Source organism: Megascapheus bottae, chromosome 8 (genome assembly GCF_031878675.1).
Source record: "Megascapheus bottae isolate mThoBot1 chromosome 8, mThoBot2.hap1, whole genome shotgun sequence".
Classification (NCBI taxonomy): domain Eukaryota; kingdom Metazoa; phylum Chordata; class Mammalia; order Rodentia; family Geomyidae; genus Megascapheus; species Megascapheus bottae.
In genome coordinates, this window is record NC_143516.1 from 8,601,924 (window position 1) to 8,621,384 (window position 19,461).

Sequence of the window (19,461 nt, forward strand, 5' to 3'; positions counted from 1 at the left end):
GGTTTAATTACATAGCATCTTGCATTTTTTTGCCCAAGACCAGCCTAAGACTACAGTCCTCTTACCTTTGCCCCTCATGGAGTTGGGATTGTAGACATAAACCTTCACGCTAAGAGTTTTGATCGAGATGGAGTCTCACTAACGTTTTACCTGGTTGGCTTTAAAACCTTGCTTTTCTTCATTTTTTAGTTCTTGAGTAGCTGGGATTATAGGCTTGAGCCATGATATTCAGTGCTAAACCGGGGTATTTATATTATACTATAATTTATAAATACATTGTCACACATTTGGAGGTTGCCAGTGAGCTGCAGAATGAGGCTGGCATGGAGAAAGGTCAGTCTTGCTGATTAGCTCGTTTATTTAAGGATTTATCCTATTGAACATCAATATAGCACTTTAAATCATGCCTCAGCATCATCATCTTTTAATTTTTTTTGGTGGCACTGGGATTTGAACTCTTAGCATAGTGTTTGCTCAGCTTGCTTGGTAGGGTGGCATGCTTACCACTTGATCCACACCTCCAGATTTGCTTTTTGTTGGTAAATTAGAAGATGGAGTTATATGGACACTTCTTCCTATGCTGGCTTCAAACCATTATGCAGATCTCAGCCTCCTGGATAGCTGGAGTTACAGGTGGGTGCTTAGTAGAAACTGCCTTAATCATTAGCAAAGCTCCCTCCCATGCTGTACTGCATGGCCCCTGGGTTTACAGAAGGGGACACTAAGGTACAGCTCTGTAGGAAATGAAGATGTGGTGTGGCTGTCACACCAGGTGCAGTCTGGGCCCACGGGTTTTGTTTCCTGTTGTTTTGAACTGATGGACCCATCTGGTCCACTAATCCACGATTCTTCAGTCTTTGCCGATTACTTTAGGGAGGGAGGCTCTGCTTGGGCAGCCGGGGAAAGCTGTAGGCAGCCAGGCAGTGAGTGGCCTTGTCCTCACTCCCCTCTGCTGGCCTGTGGTTTTAGAGGGAGGAGACAGACTGGAGCCATTAATCCAGGAAACAAAGCAATCCCAAACAGCAATGTCTCCAGAGGAAAAACTCTCAACGATGGTATGATAGAAGAGGTTGATAATGATTTTTCTTAGATTGTTTGTGCAGGGATTACCGTGTGTGTATCTACAGGATATATGCATGTAGGCTTGTAGTAGTTATATATGTGCAAACTGTATATAAATAAATACCATAAAACAAATTTCAGATTTTCTTTCATAGTGGATTTACTGTAAACCCGATCCAGTGCAAAGCCACTTTGAGGAATGAGACCTATGGTTTAGTTCTGGCGACTGGGAGGGTCTGGGGAAGGTGACATGCAGGGCCACCTGTTGCCTGGGCATTCCGTGGGACCCCTCCAGAGGTGGCTGGAGCCCAACGTGGGCCCTGCCACGTTAGCTAGCATCTTGCAGAAGCCTTTTCCTTGATGGGATACGTAGAAGTCAGCTCGGCTCAGTTTGGATCCTTTGCTGGGGCAGAGGTTGCTCTTCCTGCCCCCCCACCCCCTTCAGCAGAGGGCTCTGATCTTGCTGGTACTGCTGTTCTTCTCCGGAGCCCAAAGCAGGAACAGGAGACGATGGAGTGATTTTTAGCCAAGTGTCTGAGCTCCGGGTAGCTTGATGGGGGCTGGAGGCTCCCGGGGAGGGATCCGTGTTGTTGACGTGAGGAAGGCTTGGGGAGTGATAACTGAGGTTATTCCACCATGGCTCACTTATCTGCATTTCCTCTTGCCCTACATTAAATCTCCTTCCTGGCTGCCTCCCCATCAGTCTTGCCAATTTGGTATCTTGGCTCAGTTCCGTTGCATGGGAGAATCGCTCAGCCTCTCCTTTACTCATCCCCCCCCCCCCCCCAGCCTCTCATACCCACACTTTCCCTAGAGGGTGCCTGTGTCTTCTGTCCAGGTTTCTGCCACTCCTGGGCCTGTGCTATGTGTCTGGCCTCCCTGGGCTTTGGTGGTGAAGTGACACCGTGGGGACACCGCACACAGGCGATTGTCTCCAGTGGCCTTCAGGGTAGATGAGTAACGAGGCCCTGTGCCGACAGCAGCTTGTCATCTCCTTGCTGTCAGATTGTTTCTCTTGGCCTGGGTTTTCACCTGGAGGATCGTGGCCTCTGCAAGTTGTGACGTGCATACCTGACCTGGTGCCTGCTCGTTTCATTTGATTCCACAAAGGCCTAATGTGCCTTTGACCAAATGAATGTGTGGAAACCTAAGTTGGACAGCTGGAGGTGGAGCTGGGGCTCCCACATACCCGAGCTCCTCTTCAGGAAATCTGGGTGCTGTGTTGTCATCTCCCTCTCATGTTGCTGTTGGCTGGATGGATCAGTTTCCAGAGCAGACATTCAAAAATGAAAGGGCCAGAAGAGAATCTTCTCTGCCAGGTCGAGATGGCTCATGCCTGTAATCCTAGCCACTCAGGAGGCGGAGAGGATGGTGGTTCAGAGCCAGCCTGGGTGGAAAAGTTAGTGAGACTCTTTCTCCAACTAACCAGCAAAAAAATGGCCCGGGGATGTGGCTCAAGTGGTAGAGTGTCAACCATGAGTAAGGAATCTGAATGAGACCATGAGCTTCTGAGTTCAAGTCTTAGTACAGACAAAAAGAGTTCCTGGAAAACATGTAGAGTTCATCTCTCCTTCTTTTAGACTGTAGTTTAGAAACCTGGAGGCCTGCCTCGTTCATTCATACTGGCTTTTGATAAAATACACCTCTCAGTTGAAAGCATGCTCTTGTCTGGCCTTTGGGTGGGAGAGCTGTTTCTAGTCACACGGCTAATAAAATTTCCGGTGGCAGCCATAGTCAATGATGTCTGCTTCAGCGACGTGAGTGATTTCCTGTTACATAAAATAGCCCTTTCCACCTGTGAGCATTTCATATTGGAGGTCAGGGGTGGCTTCTTCCAGAAAAGACGTCAGCGCTGTGTGAGAGGGCTGGTTCCAAGCATGCTGGGAAAATCCTTTATCTTCTGACACCTCAGCTCTTCATCTCTACAGGGGACAGTTTTAGGCCTGCTACGATTAAGTAGCACTGACCTGGAATACCAGAGGTTTTTATTTTTTTGTGATGGTTGTAGGGCTTGAACTTAGGACCTCTTGCTTAGCTTTCTGGTCCAAGGCTAATGAGCCACCATTCTGCTTCTGAATTTTTGCTGGTTAATTAGAAATAAAGAGTCTCTTAGATTTGTCTGCTCAGGCTGGCTTTGAACTTCAGTTCTTAGATTGCAGCCTCCTCAATAGCTAGGATTGATAATGTGAGCAACTGGCCACCCTGCTCAGAGTTCTTTCTCATGATGGCATTTGGTAAGATTTATCCATCCCTCTGTAGTATGCATTGAAGATGTTATTATTTGAGATAGGCTGTCAGTTTTAAAGATGTTACAATGGAGACACGTGTTCATTCACAAATATTCGGGTGTCTCAGACATGCCATTCTGATTGGGGCCTGGGCTTTAGGTCTGGCTCAGGCCTTTGACTTCCTTTAGGAGTCTTACCTCTACCATATGTGCTATGTGTCACTCCTGTGGACTTTGCCTGTTTTGATGAGCTCAGCAAATCTGCTCTTTGGGGACAACAAGGAGGCAGCCGGCCCCAGCAGAACCCACACATGACCTGGTTTTCTATAAATCAAATCTGTTGCACTGGGCATACAATTGTATTTCAAATACAGCACAGACCCAGTAGTGTTATAATGCTTTGGTTCCCATTCCGGGCTTGCATGGTCTTGTAATTTCGAACTTTAGAAGTCCTCCTTCTTCATGTGTCTGCCCACTGTGTACAAAGGATGTCAGTTCTCCCACGGTGGAGGCGGGATTGGGTGACTCGAGTCTTGCCATGTTCACAGGGGTTTGGGATATAGGTTAGGCCTCAGCAGTTTAAAGCTAGAAAGAAGACTGGCCTCCAAGAGCCACAAAATCAGAAATGGAGGGCTATGGGGGGAGCCTGGAGCCTTGTCTTCCACCACTGTCTTTCCAGGTGGGTAGAGAGGCCAGGTGACTGCTATAGGCTCCTTAGCTAGGAAGGGCAGGGCCGCAGTCCCCCAGTGTTGGTAGTGACTGAGATGGGACCTGGAAATTAGTATCTCAGCATAAGATATGGCACATTTTGTGATGGTCCCAGAACTGGAGCACAAGGAGAATGCCTTAGTCAAGTCACCCCAGGACCTAGCTGACATTCATCAAGTCACATTCATGGCACACAGCTGTGGCAGACTTGTGTTGAGGGTCCTGAAAAGTTCTCGTGCCATGCTGCCAGCTGCAACAGAGGGCCTTTCATTCTGATTTCTCATTATGAGGATCCACAGCACAGGAGTGGCAGAATGAATATTTGACAAGGAAATGCATGAGAGATAGATGAAAAAGCATGTTGGAGAAGTTCAAGGAGTGAAGTTTTACCAGACTGAGGTCACACCACCAGGCCAGTCCATTTACAGCTCTTGAACTGTGGTCTTCAATCTAAAGAAAACCAGGTTGCTCCTTCCTCCCTCCTTCCCTCCCTCCTTCCCTCCCTCCCTCCTTTCCCTTTTTTTGGGTTATAGTGTATTGTGACTTCATACTTGATATCCATGTGCTGTACCACTGAACTGACCCCTAACACTTTCATTTAGTTCTACCCCCAGAGAGGGTCTGATGCTTTTGCCCAGGCCAACCTTGGGTCCTCCTACCTTCTCCTAAGTAATTGGGATTACAGATGTGAATCACCATAGCCAGTTGTGTTTTCTTTGTCTTTCATGCAGCATATTATGAAGTGACTCCCTTGGCCTAGGCAAAGCCAAAGACATTATGGTGAATAATGGAGCATGTATGATCCTGACTATATGCGTTCCAGAGAGGCAAATGCAGGCTTAGGAACACATGAATTCTCCTAAGTAGCTCCCACGAAGGGAAAGAGCTTCAAGATGTGACACACAGCAGAGGGCTCTCCATTAGCTGGGGCTCCTTGTAGATGTGAGATCTGAGCTTAGGTTGAGAGATGAAGAGGTCAGAGGGTGCTGGGTGGAAGGAATGTATGAGAACAAGTCTTGAGGGTAAAGAGGACCTGGAGGTGCTGGGGTGACGTCCATGGTGGTGGCCAGAGGAGATGGTGGCATGAGATGAGGTGGAGGAGCAGAGGCCACTGGCTGCTTGGGGCTTGGTTGGCCATGGGTTTCATCCTAGGAGAGTGGGAAGCTGGAAGGGATTGGAGCTGGAGAGTGACGACGAAGCAGTGCTTTGGCTTAGGCTGCTTTAATGAACCATGAAAACATTATACTAGGTTGCAGGTACCAGTCACCAAAGACCACATATTGGCATGACTATGTTTGTGGGAAATGTGCAGAACCTGTTATGTGACATATCTAGACAAATCCATTAGAGACAAAGTAGATTAGTGGCTGCGCTGGGCTGGGGAAGGGAGGGGAGGAGAGATTATAAAAGGCACAGGATTTTCTTTGGTGGTGGTGGTGGTGGTAGTGGTGGTGTAAAAAATAGTCTAAAATTGACTGTGGTTATGTTTGCCCAACTCTGAATATACTAAAGCCTCTGAATTATATACTTGAAATAGTCAAGTAGTAGGATATGTGCATGAGATCTCAATAAAGCTGTTGTTTAAAAAATGTTTTAACAAGGCATGGATATTGCCTGACAAACTTGTTTTGCTTTGTGAGGCTGATATAGAATTAGATATTGGTTGTCTTCTCCACAGGCCTCCTTCCCTTGGAACAACGTCTGCTTCCCTCTCCTATGCTTCATAGCTGAGCTTGATGTTAACCCTCTGGGTTTCTCCAGTCAGTGTCAGACTCAGCCATGTTTAGGCCATGGGATGTTAGACCAGTTAGTAGGAGTTCCCTGAATCCCAGCTTCTTTTCTTTTCTTCCCCCAACCCCAAACCTTTAGTATTTATTTTTTAAAAACACTGAAAGCAAACATTGTGCAATTGGCAATATTTATGAATGATTTGAGATTATGAACTTATTTATACATCTTAACACATTTCATCATTGAATTAACCCCATGTTAAGCAACTTGTACAGGGTCACAGCTGGGCAGTAGTTTGGCTGAATCCAGGCAGTCTAGCCCCAGAGGTCATTCTGCTTCTTCTGGCCAATAAAATGGGCTTCATAGCTTCATGTGTGCCTGACAGTTCTTTAATCTCCAATTATTTGACAAGTGACCTATATCTTATATCTGAAATGTAGAGTAAGCATTCAGGGCTGGAAGGTTTCCAACTTCCTGCTTTCAGGGAAGCCATTCCTCCTACATTCATTTCTCCATTGGCCATCTCTCAGGCAGTGCAAGGATTTGGGTGCCCAGCTGAGGTCCAGCTTCATTGAATTGGCACTGAGAGTTGTGGTTCTCTCATCAATAAACCAGAGGTAACCATAACCTGGGCACTGCTGCCTCGGGGCATTGCAAGGATCAATGAGATGTGGTTTTCCCAAGTGCTCTGTAAACTCACTGCCCCATTAATACAGGGCTCTAATTTGGCACACAGCTCGTCCGCTGGGACCATGGAGTTTGTAATGATGCTGCTGATTGTGGTGGAGAGCTGTCCAATAGCAATCTGTCCATGGAGATAACTCAGATGGAGTACAGGTGATGGTCATGTCACACATAGAACTCTCTATGCCTGAGGTCCAGGTTCCAGGCTCATGCTGTAGACCTTGTGTGATCCATGTTCGGTTGTGTAGAGCCAGCTAAATGCTTTCTCCTGTTCAGTATAAGCATGCCAGTGGTAATCAGTTTTGTAAGCAAATCTGATTTATAGTTTCTGGTGAGATTAACTGAGTTAGAGGAACAAAAAGTCCAACTCAATGGGTCAAGTATAATTCTTTCATATGTTTCACATATGACTCCTTGTCCTCCTTTCCTTCCCTCCCTTGTCCAAGCATTGCAAAATTGGGTATGGTGGTTTAGTTACTTAATCCCAGCAACCTTGGAAGGTACATATTTCTTTTACCAGAATGTTGTGGTGGGCTTTGCTTACTTACATCTCCATAATTTTATTTTTGTTTCCAGAATCCTGAAAGTCATTTTGTCTTTTTCTACATTCTCTCTCTGTCTCTGTCTCTGTCTGTCTCTCTCTCTCTGTCTCTTTGTCTCTATCTCTGTATCTCTGTCTCTGTCTCTCTCTCTCTGTCTCTCTCTCTCTATCATACTGCCCCCACTATCATCTTTTAAGTTAAAGGATCCTCTAAGTTTATTAAAGTTTATTTATTTATTTTTTTACTGGTGAGAGGACATGGGAGGTGGGTTCCCCTTTGAACACTGAGGACTTGCTGTTGTATTCCAAATTCTGATCATTTCTTTGGGCCACTTGCTCTTTAGTTGACTGTGGTTTGTATGCCAGTAGTGATTTAGATCAGCACAGACTCCCTCCATCATGATTTCTGGCAATGCCAACTTCTGTCCTTTCCCTTATATGTTCTTATTCTGGACCCTCTTCCCTTCATGACCTGACTTTGGTTGCTGTAAGAGGGGAGGATGGGTTGTTTCTCAGGAGAAGGAAGTTGTCCAGAATGTTCTGGAATGGGGCAGGCTAGGCTTGGGAGATCTGCAGCATTGCAGGAATTGTGTCCTGGTTGAAAATTCTAGCTGGGATGCTTTGCTTACCAGTCAGAAACTTGGGAGGAGGGCATCTGACTGTGTTCAGAATAACTGGATCCTTATGCTGCTAAGGTTTGCTTGTTTTTCCTCCCTTCAGTCATCCTGGTATGGATCTGTTTGCTAGTTTGTAGTTTTCACATGACCTATCTTCTCCTTGTAAAATGAGCCCTGTGACTGGTTTCTTGGTGGTTGTTTATGTCTTCTGATGTCTTCAGAGTGACGTCAGCCGCAGAAGGCATTGGTTTACTAGCAAGAAAGTGGAGATTGCATTGTTGGAGACATGCCAGTTTTTCTTTTACAACACTGCCCATAAGAAATTCAAATTGTGGATAGGTTTGGTCGCTACACGCTCTTCAGTGATGTGTAAACTGGCTTCTCCCAAATGACTATGGATCCAGACTTATATTTTGTCTTCACAGTTAATATTTTTTTCAGCTACCCTAATAAATAGCCAGTGGTGTGTTCTTCCCCTTCCTTTCCCACAACAAAGGGAAAGCGCTCTGGTGCTTCTTCATCGGGCTTCCAGGGTTCTCATTATCTGGATCTTCATCACTTGATTGGAGTTCACACAGCCACATGTACACACTGCCCTGGACTGGGTAGGAAATGTGACTTATAGTGCTTCTCTGTGGGTCCTCAAAGACAAGGTTTTAGTTATGTGCTCATTGTTTTTTAGCTCGGAAGTATCTGGATGTGGTTTATTTCCTCTTTCACACTTGATTCTTACAGGTAAAGGTAATTTAGAAAGTGCACCCATCATGCAGAAGGATAGAATGCCAGACCTGCAAGAATCCAAGGAGGCATTGGAATGAAAGCCTGCTAGTCCCCAGGGCCGAGGCCGGGAATCTGGACTAGCACTGCATAGGCAGCAGGTAGGGTTGGCCCAGGATAAGAAGTCAAGTTCATTTCCATAGAAAGCAGGTAGAGTGGACAGCAGGGAGGAACATTGGAGCATTTTTTTTTTTTTTTGCCAGTCCTATGGCTTTAACTCCAGGCCTGAGCATTGTCCTTGGGCTTTTTTCTCAAGGCTAGGTAAAGCTCTACCACTTGAGCCACAGCACATTTTCAGCTTTTTTCTATGTATGTGGTACCAAGGAATTGAACCCGGGTCTTTATGAATGCTAGGCAAGCACTTTTACCACTAAGTCAAACTCCCGGCCCAACATTAGAGCATTTTGGGCTATATAGAATTGCTTATCTCACCATCCCAGTGTGGTCACATCACTGTTGGTTCATACTGGCCAAAACTCGCAGAACTATGTGCGAGAATGTGGTTTATTTTGCTGTGCACTGGTTGGCTCTTATCTAACGCCTAGGTACTCAGGAAGCTGAGATTGGAGCATTTCATTTTGAAGCCAGCTGGGCAGACAAACTTATAAGACTATTCTATACAATTAACCAGCAAAAAGTTAGAACTGGGAGTCGTGTGTCAAGTGTTTGAGCATCACTAGTAGTGAGTGGAAGTGGTGAGTGAGAGATTTATGCCCTGAGTTCAAGCCCCAGAACCACCAAACAAAACAAAAAACAACACAGAACAGCAACCGCAAAAACTTCATACCCTTTTATAGACAGAACTGAGAAAATGACAGTATATAAATAAAATTTTCTATTGAATAGGGAAGGGGGGAAAACCAAGACGGGGGGGAGGGGAGGGTAATGGGGACTAAGACATGTGAAAGGGTATCAATGTATGTGAATTAATGCACCCTCTATCTGGCAAATATCATGTAACCCTTTTATTAATTACAATAAAAATATTAAAAAATAAATAAATAAAATTTTCTTTGCATTTAAATGCGAAACAGTGGTCCTTTTTTTTTTTTTTTTTTTTTTTTTTTTTTTTGCCAGTCCTGGGCCTTGTACTCAGGGTATGGGCGTCATGCTTGGGCTTTTTCCTCAAAGTTAGCGTTCTACCACTTGAGTCAAAGCACCACTTCTGGCTTTTTTTCTATGTATGTGGTACTGAGGAATCAAACCCTGGTCTTCGTCCATGCTAGGTAAGCACTCTACCACGAGGCCAAACTCCCAGCCCAACACTAGTCCATTTTATTGTGCATGAACTATATCTCAAAAAGTGATTTAAAGAAAACCACCAAGCTGGGCACAGTGGCTCACGCCCTGTAATCCTAGTTACTCAGGGGGCTGAAATCTGAGGATCATGGCTCAGAGCCATCCAAGGGAACTATAAAAAGTCAATGAGATTCTTAAAAAATGGGAAGTGGGGCTCTGTGGTTCAAGAGGAAGGGCGGTAGCCTGAGCTGAAGAGCTCGGGGACAGTGCCCAGGCTCTGAGTTCAAGCGCCATGACCCACCAAAAAAAAAAAAAAAAGGAAAACCACCAAGGAAATGAAATATTCTAAGGAATCTTTCTAAAACTTAGATCTTTGATTAGAGAGGAAGGTGAATAACATTTCCCCTGCTTTTAAATGCAGTGTCAGCATATATAATGACTCTTTTAGGAGTACAGAAAGCAAAGAGAAGAAAAAGATGAGGTCCACTTAATTTGAGACTAGACTGGTCTAGTCTGTTTTTCTGGCAGGAAGATTTATTAGCACTTAGCGCTCATCACTGCTATTAGGTACATGATGTCTGCAAGCTTCCTTTATAGAGGGCCAGGCAGAGCATATTTGAGGGTTTGTGGGCCCTATAGTTTGTCCCAATTACTCAACCCTGTCATTGCTACACAAAAGTAGCCAGGCCTAAGACATAAATGGAAGGAATGTTGCCAGTGGAACTTGGCTTACAAAAACTGCCAGAAGATGAACCTGACCTGTGAGTCACGTTTGCCGACTTAGGGGTAATGCTTCTGCTGTTGGAGAAACTCATCACAGTGGGCATCCTGACTCCCCCTCACCATGCAGGGTGGGGGGGGGGTTCTGCAGTACAGGGTGGGGCTATAGAGAAGTTCCCAAGAGGGCGAGGTCTGAGAATGTGGGAGCCAATGGCTGGGGTGGGTCTGCTCAGGTAGAATTGTTGAGGATTGGCAGAGAGCAAGAAGAAACTGAGCCTGGCAACTGGTTTTCAAGTGACTGTAGAAACTTGGACAAAAGGTGAGTTGAGCTGAGATAGTGCAGATAGAAAACAGGGGACTAAATATTAGTCAGCTTTCTGTTACTATCACAACGTACCTGAGCCAATCATTTTTCAAAAAGGGAATCCTTATTTTGGCTCAAAGTGTGGGAGATGTTGGTCCCTGGTCAGTTTTTTTTTTTTTTAGGTGGCAGGTGAGGAAGTACATCATAGTGTGGGTATATGGTGACGATGCCATGGTGACGAGGAAGTGGCGAAATGTGAGAGAAGAAAGGACCCGCTTGCCAGCCTTTCTTTCTATGAGCAGGATGAAATCCCTTTGCTAGATGGGTACAATTGTGTGATGATGATGATGATGATGATGATGATGATGATGATGATGATGATGTGCCAGTCCTAAGGCTTGAACTCAGGGCTTGGGCATTTTCCTTGAGCTTTCTCAAGACTAGTGTTCTACCACTTGAGCCACAGCACCACTTCTGTCATTTCTGTGTATGTGACCCTGAGGAATCAAATCCAGGGCTTTGTATGTGCTAGGCAAGCACTCTACCACTAGACCATGCTCCAGGCCCCAACATGTGTGACTATTGCAGGCTCTCAAATGTGCAGCCATTTTCTGGAGCATGGAATAACACAGGCTGTTAAGATTTGATTTTTTCCTTCAGTTCACTCTGTCCAGAGAGGACGTGTCTCTCTGGCAGCTTGTATTCTGAACACATTGGAAAATTGAAGACCACTTTCTGGATAGATTCCTTAATTTTGGCTGGTCCTGGCTCAGGGCCTGGGTAATGTCCCTGTGCTTCTTTATGCTTAAGGTTAGCACTTTACTACTGGAGCCACAGATTTGCTGTCAGCCTTTTCTGAGTAGTTTATTGGCCATAAGAATCTCACAGACTTATTTACCTGGGCTGGCTTTGAATTGTGATCCTCAGATCTCAGCTTCTTGAATGGCTAGGATTACAAGCATGAGCCACCAGTGTCTGGCTGGTAGATTTCCTTTTTTTTTTTTTGCCAGCCCTGGGCCTTGAACTCAGGGCCTGGGCACTGTCCTTGGGCTTTCTCAAGGCTAGTGCTCTACCACTTGAGCCACAGCAATGCTTCTGTCTTTTCTGCGTAGATGGCACTAAGGAATTGAATCCAGGGCTTTGTGTGTTCTAGGCAAGTACTCTACCACTGGCCTAGATTTCCTTTTAACTGACAAAATCTACAGCATATTTACAATGTGTCTCATTGTGTGTTTAAATTTTTTTTTATTATCAAGGTGATCTATAGATGGGCTACAGTTACATAAGTCAGGTGAAGACTGCATTTCTTTTTGGACACTGTCATCTCTTGCCTTCTCCTAGTCCCATTCTGTTGTAAGCTCTTGATGATATGGACCTTTACTTTCACTGAAGTTCTGGGCTGAGGATGTTATTCTTTTGGTGTCTCATAAACCAGGCAGCAAGTAACACCTTCCCTACTTAGTGAGGACAGTCTGGGATGGAAACTTTGCATCTTCACCAACACCCTCCTGTGTCTGAGGGGAGAGATGTTTTTTGCGCTTCTTCTTTACCTTTGCATTTGAGATTTCTTTGAAAGTTAAGGACCATTTATTTATTTTTATTTTATTTTATTTTGCCAGTGCTGGATTTTGGCTCAGGGCCTGAGCACTGTCCTTGGATTTTCTCAAGCCTAGAGCTCTACCACTTGCGCCACAGCACCACTCCTGGCTTTTTTCCGTATATGTGGTACTGAGGAATGGAACCTGGGTCTTTGTGCACGCTAGGCAAGCACTCTACCACGAGGCCAAATTCCCCATCCAGTTCAGGACCATTTTTGAGCAGATGTATTGGCAATAGGAACTCTGGCCCTTTTCTCACGGTGGGTCCATGCTGTGGTCCTTTCATTTGACTTTTTTCCCTTCACATTTTATTGTGTTATTTAATTTGTGTATAAAGACATGTGTTTAACCTGATTTTACTTATTTATACGTGCTTATGTTCCTGCTAGACTTTTGTTTGTTTGTTTTAATAAATTCTGGAAGCCAGAAACTGGCAGACAGGTACTTCTGACAAATTCAAAAGGGTGGTTTATTACAAGTTCTGAAACTGGAAGATTGGTGACTTCAAGTTCTGGCTTCCCCTCCCTTTGTGGGACTGTGTAGTAGTTCAGATGAGCAGATTACAAGGGTCTCATCATACCCCAAACACCAGGGTAACTCAACAGTGGTCACTGAGTGATGGAATACCATGCCAGTGCTCTTTTGTGTGTGTGTTTGAAGTGTCACTACTGGAGCTTGAACTCAGGGCCTGTGTGCGGTCCCTTAGCTTTTTCACTCAGTGCTGGTACTCTGCCTCTTGAGCCACAGCTCTATTTCTGGGTTTTTTTTTTTTTTTTTTTTGGTGTTTAATTGGAGGTAAGAGTCTCATGGATTTTCTTGCTTGGGCTAACTTCCAAGTGTGATTCTCAGATCTCAGCCTCCTGAGTAGCTAGGACTGCTAATATGACCCTCTGGTATCTAGTTGGTCTAAGGCTTTTTTTTTTTTTCAACCCAGTCTATTTATTATCTCTGTGCCACAAAGGGAAACATGTAAACATGTCCTATGGAAGCGTGTTATGTGTAAACATAGTAGATTCTGTTTTATTGCAGTGGCAAAATGATGTTGCTGTTTGAAAAATTCTGCATATCAGGGAATTTTGATTATTTAAGGTTAGAAATATTTCGGTCTGTTCTGTATCCTTCAGTTTTCCACATCTGATCATTTCAATCTTCCTCCCACCCCCCCCCCCACCCATCTCAACCTTCTTTTCTGTGCTCCCATTATTTCCTGTGGGCTTCAACACTACCTTTGATATCTTGTTTCCTTGATTTTATTCAGGGGTGCTGTTTACTGAACAGCCACAGTACATGGCTGCTTCACTGTGATTTTAATGCTCTAATTTATTCTGCACATGCAAACTAATGTGAGTCTCTCAGTTTTATGCTTTTATTTTGAACAGTAAGCTAGCTCAGTGAACATCAGTTTCCTTTCCACTCTTTCCTGGGCCTTGTTTATTTTGTTTGGGCCATGTGGGTGAAAATGGATGGAATTATAACTGGGATTATACTCAGTTGCTTTGTATCAAAGTAGCTGGGTGACTGAAACAATAGTATTTAGTTTCTCATAATTCTGAGCTTCCTTTCCTTGGGTCAGTGGATGCCCATCTTTTGCCAGTGCCTTTCTGTGCTCTTCTCTCTGTGCGTTTGCAATTTGTCTCTCCTCCAAGAAGACCAGCCAGATGGATTGAAGTCACTCTAATGACATCATTTTAACTGAGTGACTTCTTTAAAGTCTCTCCAAAGATACTATGAGGTCCTAGGGACCAATATATGAAATTTTGAAGGGATACTGTTCAGTCATAGCAGAACTTAAATGTCTAAAATAGTTGTCCTCAACTCTGAGGATCAGTTAAAATAACAACAATAACAACTTAGCTTAGAAGTAGTCTGGAGAGGACAACATCTTGCAAGACCAAACAGTGCGGGGGTCTGCTCACAGAGTTGGCTCAGTGATGTAGGGTAAAATTCATAGCAGTTTATCTTTTTGTATACTTTTCTTATCTTTGAATTCACTGAGATCAAGTATTCTTAAGTACTTCTAATACTCTGTGATTCTGTTTTAATAACTGTTTTATAATTAGATCTTACTGCTTATTTGTGGAGATGCCATGAAAGGAATGTCTATAAATCCATTTTATAATCTCATGTTTATCAGGTAGAATGCAGAAGAGCAAGACTTGTGGCCAACATACCTTGCTTTGAATTTGCGTGCTCTTGTATCCAGTTGAGAAGAAAAACGTTAAAAATCTTTCTCTTGGCAATTTATGAGCCAGGTAGACAGTGGGTGGGTAATACAGCCTCTTAGGAGTGTTAGTTCTTCATCTGTAACATAAAGTCGGGGTATATAGAAGACTCCCCCAGTCTTGTCCTTTGTCACTGTCACCAACTGTAAGTAAATACTCCCCTTCTGTAGATGACCCACTCTAGGGGGCCTGGTGCTGTGATGGGCTCTGCCATCCAGGTGGGGCATTGATCTTAACCCTTGCTGACTCTCCTGGCCTCTTTTAGCCAACAGATTTCATGCCACTGAAGCCACTGTGGCAAGGCTGTCAGATTGGACTGAGTGGATAACAGTGACCTTGTGCTATGTGACACAATCCCTCTGCTCAACAGATGCCAGTTTAAGGAGAGTAGGTTGATTCCATTGACTATCAGTTGAACCTGATAGCTCTTCTTCCCATGTCCTGTCAGGAGGAGAACAATGCCAGTTTGTGAGACAGATGTAATCTACTCTTCCCGATTAGATTTGGAGATGAGTGGGTATTAGTATTGCCAAGAGTGAGTTCTAGACCTTATATCTACCATTTCTAACCCAGAAAAATTCACCTGATAAGTTTATTGAGATAAATGAAATAATTGTACATGTACTTACATATGTGCACATGTCTATGAGTACATGTGTCTGTGTATTTATGTATGTTGGAAAGGGAGACAGCAATGTGCCTTCCACAGTTAAATATTTGTTGTTCATATTGGGAATTGAGTGTATAAATCATGCATTTAAAAATACTCAGGTTAGTTATTCAGGTCAGTTGATTTAGGGCATGATTTTGTTACATTAAAACCATTGAAAAGACAGTCACAGGTCTAGTGGCTCATGCCTGTAGTCTTAGTTACCGAGGAGATTGAGATCTGAGGGTTGCAGTTCAGATTCAGTCTGGGAAGGAAAGTCTTTGAGACTTTTATATCCATTTAACCACCCAAAAGCCAGAAGTGGAGCTGTGAGTCAAGTGGTAGAGAACAAACCTTCAGCAAAACAGAACCCCAAAACACCTCAAGAGAATTTGCAGACTCTGAGTTCAGGACTGGTACCAAGACAACAACAGCAGCAGCAACAGCAAAAAACCCTAAAACAAAAAAGAGGAAATACAAACCATCACCACCAACAAAAAAATTAATAAAAACCCCAGCTAGCCAACCAACCACAAAACCCCAAACATTAGAAGAGGTGGAATAAAGAAGTCTCTGTACAGGAATAATGATTCCCAAGTTCTCTTTGGCTTATCTATGCTAGCTGTTATATAAAAACGTTAAAATAGGGCACTGATAGCGGTAACATTTGCCATGGCTAACCCAATTACCCTTGCCTTCCCACAGTCCTGCTTGCTTCTTCTCCTCTAGATTCTGCCTTCACCAGAACTTTTGCAAAGGATAGAAACTCAACACAAGCACCAATAGGATAGAAATGGAAAATTTTAGGTGAAGAAATATCTCCAACAAGGTTAGATCTGAGTCTATTCTAGGATATTACCAGAGTATTTCCACCCCCCTCTCTTTTTCTCATGAATATTGATTGCCAGAGTTGACTTCCAATGGGAAGGGAAGAAGCAGCTTTATCTTCTAGTATCCATGTATTCAATATCAAGGAAAATGTTGATTGGCTCGGCTTGACTCACATGACCATCCTACAGCCATGACTGGCTGGTCTGTGGCATGGCCATTCTGACTATGTGACAGTCACCATGGTCTGATTGACAGGTACACTGAGAGTGGCCACTTATCCCAGAAGAGAATCTGTTTAGCAATCAAATCTGTCTGGTACAGATAACTAGCATTTCAAATAATCAGGGGATTAGATTAGCATTGATCCTTTTAGTTTATAGGGAATACCTGTGTGGTTGTACCTGGTCCATTAGAGAGTTCTAAGTGACACATTTCTAACCTGTTTGAGATGAGAAGATTATCTAGAAAATGTTCCCATCCAGGGAAGTACAGAGATGATCAAATAGTGGTAACTTACTTGAGTGATTGCTGAGATTTAATATGAGCATGGACAATTTGGGAGGGGGAGGTAAAGATACAAAGTAACAATATTGGCTGTTTCATGTTTTGCTAGGGTTGGACGATTGTCTGCAGCCCTATGTTCACAAGTTTGAGCGGGAGAAGATAGATGGGGAGCAGCTGCTGCGGATTTCACACCAGGATCTCGAGGAGCTGGGGGTCACCCGGATCGGACATCAGGAGCTGGTGTTGGAAGCTGTTGATCTTCTCTGTGCACTGGTTAGTTCCAGAAAAGGTGATCTGTATTGCAATGCCTTCCTGTAGCGCCTTAGTCTCTCGGATCCGGTGAAGTGAAGCATGAGTTGAATACAAGGAAAAGGTATTTTTCTAGGGGAAGGACTGGCCCACTGTCTATTGTTTTTGTAAATACGACTTTCATGGGACACCACACACACCTGCATCTGCATCTTGTCTTATGGTTGTTTTTGTACTGTAGTGATAGAACTGAGTTGTAGTGAGGACAGTATGTTTCCCCCAGAGCCTGAAGTGCTTGCTCTCTTGCCCTTTACAGTTGCAGAAAATGTCTGTACCAGTCTTATTTTCTTATCTATCACAAATAATAAAAAGACAGACACAGTCTCGAATGAGCGTGTTACTTTCTCACATGAAAAGGTATTCCAGTATGCATTTGGAAGCTAGGTATCAGTGGCTCACATCTGTAATCCTAGCAATTCAGGAGGCTGAGTTCTGAAGATTGCGGGTTGAAGCCAGCCCAGGTAGGAAAGTCAATAAGACTTATTTCCAATTAACCACCAAAACGGCTAGAAGTGGAGCTGTGGCTCTCAAGGGGTAGAGCACCAGCCTTGAGCACAAATGCTCAAGGACAGCTCCCAGGACCTGAGTTCAAGCCTCAGAAGTAGCATGAGCATTTAGTTTCACAGATATTCAAGCTATTAAAGTAACTGATGCTTATGCTTGAAATAATCAACCTCATAAGATGGCAGCTATGTAGGGAAAAAATGTGAGCCAGGCATGGTGGCTCACACCTATAACCCTAGCTATTCAGGAGGCTGAGATCTGAATATCACAGTTCAAATACAGCCTAGGTATGTGAGACTCTTATCTCCAGTTAACCACTAGAAAACCGGAAGTGGTGCTGTGGCTCAAGGGGTAGGACGGTAGCCTTGAGCTGAAGAGCTCAGGAACAATACCCAGGCCCAGAGTCCAAGCCCCATGACTGACAAAAAAAAAAAAAAGTGAATATCATTGAATATTGCAGATGATAGAGCTTTGGCTATCAGTGAGTCAGTTAAATCCCGCCAGGTCTGACAGTTATGATCTACCTGTGTGTCCAGAACACCTATAAAGGTGTTTTATTTACAAGTGGTTGGAATGGGTGAGAATCAGATGTGCCAGCCATGGTGCCCTCTAAGGCTGAAGTTAACTATCAGGATTTGACCATTCTTGCTAGTATTCAAACTGGGTTAGTGATGATCTGAATTCAGCCAGGGTACAGGCAGTGACATCACCTGACATGATGGCAACCAGCATGCTTGCAGTGATTTTGCCATTGCTGGTGAGCATTGCATTGGTTATATAACTGTGCTGCCTTGTGTGTATTGTTCTTAAAATGGACAGAGCTTTGGCCTCTGGGCTGAGATGCGCTGCTCTGGTGTAGCAAAGTAAGGGGGAAATGCTTTGTGGTTGATAAATGAGCTGCCACGAGGGAGAAACAGTGGCCAAGTGGTCTGAGTATTGGCCTGGGAGGCAAGATTTTTGCACTGGAGTCCTGGCTCTGCTCCAGGCTGTTTGCTCTGTGACCTCCAGTAAAACCACAGTGTCTGTTTTCTCCATTCGTACAGTAACGGTCCCTTTCCATGTAGCAGTGTCCCTGTATGTTTTTTGCATTGCTGAGGATATGTCTTGAACATCCTGTTTATTATTAAAACTGTCTGCTTTTATTATGCTTTCTGGGAACAGGGTTTTGTAGTTCTTTCTGCTAGATGTTTCTGAGAATTTGAATTGTCTCTTTCACTTTGTAGTCATACTTAGTAGACAAATAAATTACTTAGAAATCCACAGTACGAGAGGCTAGGAGAAGGGTTGGGTAGAGGCAGGTCATGTACATTAACTTGGTGATGAACGTGATCGCAGCCTCTGGGCATTCTCTTTGCCTTTTCCGCTCCTCTGCCTTTTAAAATATTAGACTAAAAGAAACAAAGCTGGACAAATGCCAGGACCCAAAGCTGTGTTTTATCTCCTACAATTCCCTTCTAATTTCCTCTGTAGAATAAGCTTTTGACCTTGGACTCTCTCTGGACCTGCTCTGTGTAACAGTGTGCCCCTGTGCCCTAAAAGTTTTCAAATGGATGTGCCTTTTGGGGGTGGGGAAAGGGGGGCTGGGGAGTGCATGATAGAATTTTACTAAAATTCACTGATCTTTATATCATTTTCTTAAAAAATGTATAGTTTTAAAACGTATGAACTTATATGGGGAAAAATGTATGAACTTATACTGCTTCTTTATTTCAATACCCTGCAGATCTTTGGATGTGTAAATTGGGGTGGACTTTTGCTTTGAATAGTCCATCTGCTCAGCATTTCACCTGTAGAGTTATTGTTGGCCCCAGTTTTTTTTTTAAATTAATTAATTAATTAATTTTTTTATTGTAATTAGTAAAAGGGTTACATGATATTTGCCAGATAGAAGGTGCATTAATTCACATACATTGATACCCTTTCACATGTCTTGGTACCCATTTCCCTCCCCCCCATGCCCCCCACCCGTCTTGGTTTTCCCCCCTTCCCTATCAAATTTCAAATATCCAAATACAAATAAATTCAATATATCAGATAACAAAGTGAGATACTATAACAATATGAGATAACCAAGGGACAGCAAAGGAGATGAGAGACAACATAGTACATTAAGGACAACAATCATTCATTATATGGCTTTTGTTTCAATATCCTGGAGGTCCTTTCAATTAGCTTCACATTATATGGCCTTATGTATCAAGATTTTGCTCTATTGCAGATCTCTGCTAGTAGAG

General features: G+C 43.7%; 1 protein-coding gene across 2 annotated transcripts in view; it reads left to right on the forward strand.

Annotated features, from left to right (window-relative positions):
* Positions 1 to 19,461, forward strand: part of Cnksr3 (CNKSR family member 3) — an 84,436-nt gene that overhangs the window by 34,349 nt on the left and 30,626 nt on the right. For both annotated transcript variants that reach the window (XM_090337932.1, XM_090337931.1), the window contains exon 2: positions 16,524 to 16,687. In XM_090337932.1, coding sequence (XP_090194058.1) covers positions 16,524 to 16,687 — 164 coding nt within the window. The remainder of the gene's footprint in view (positions 1 to 16,523; positions 16,688 to 19,461) is intronic.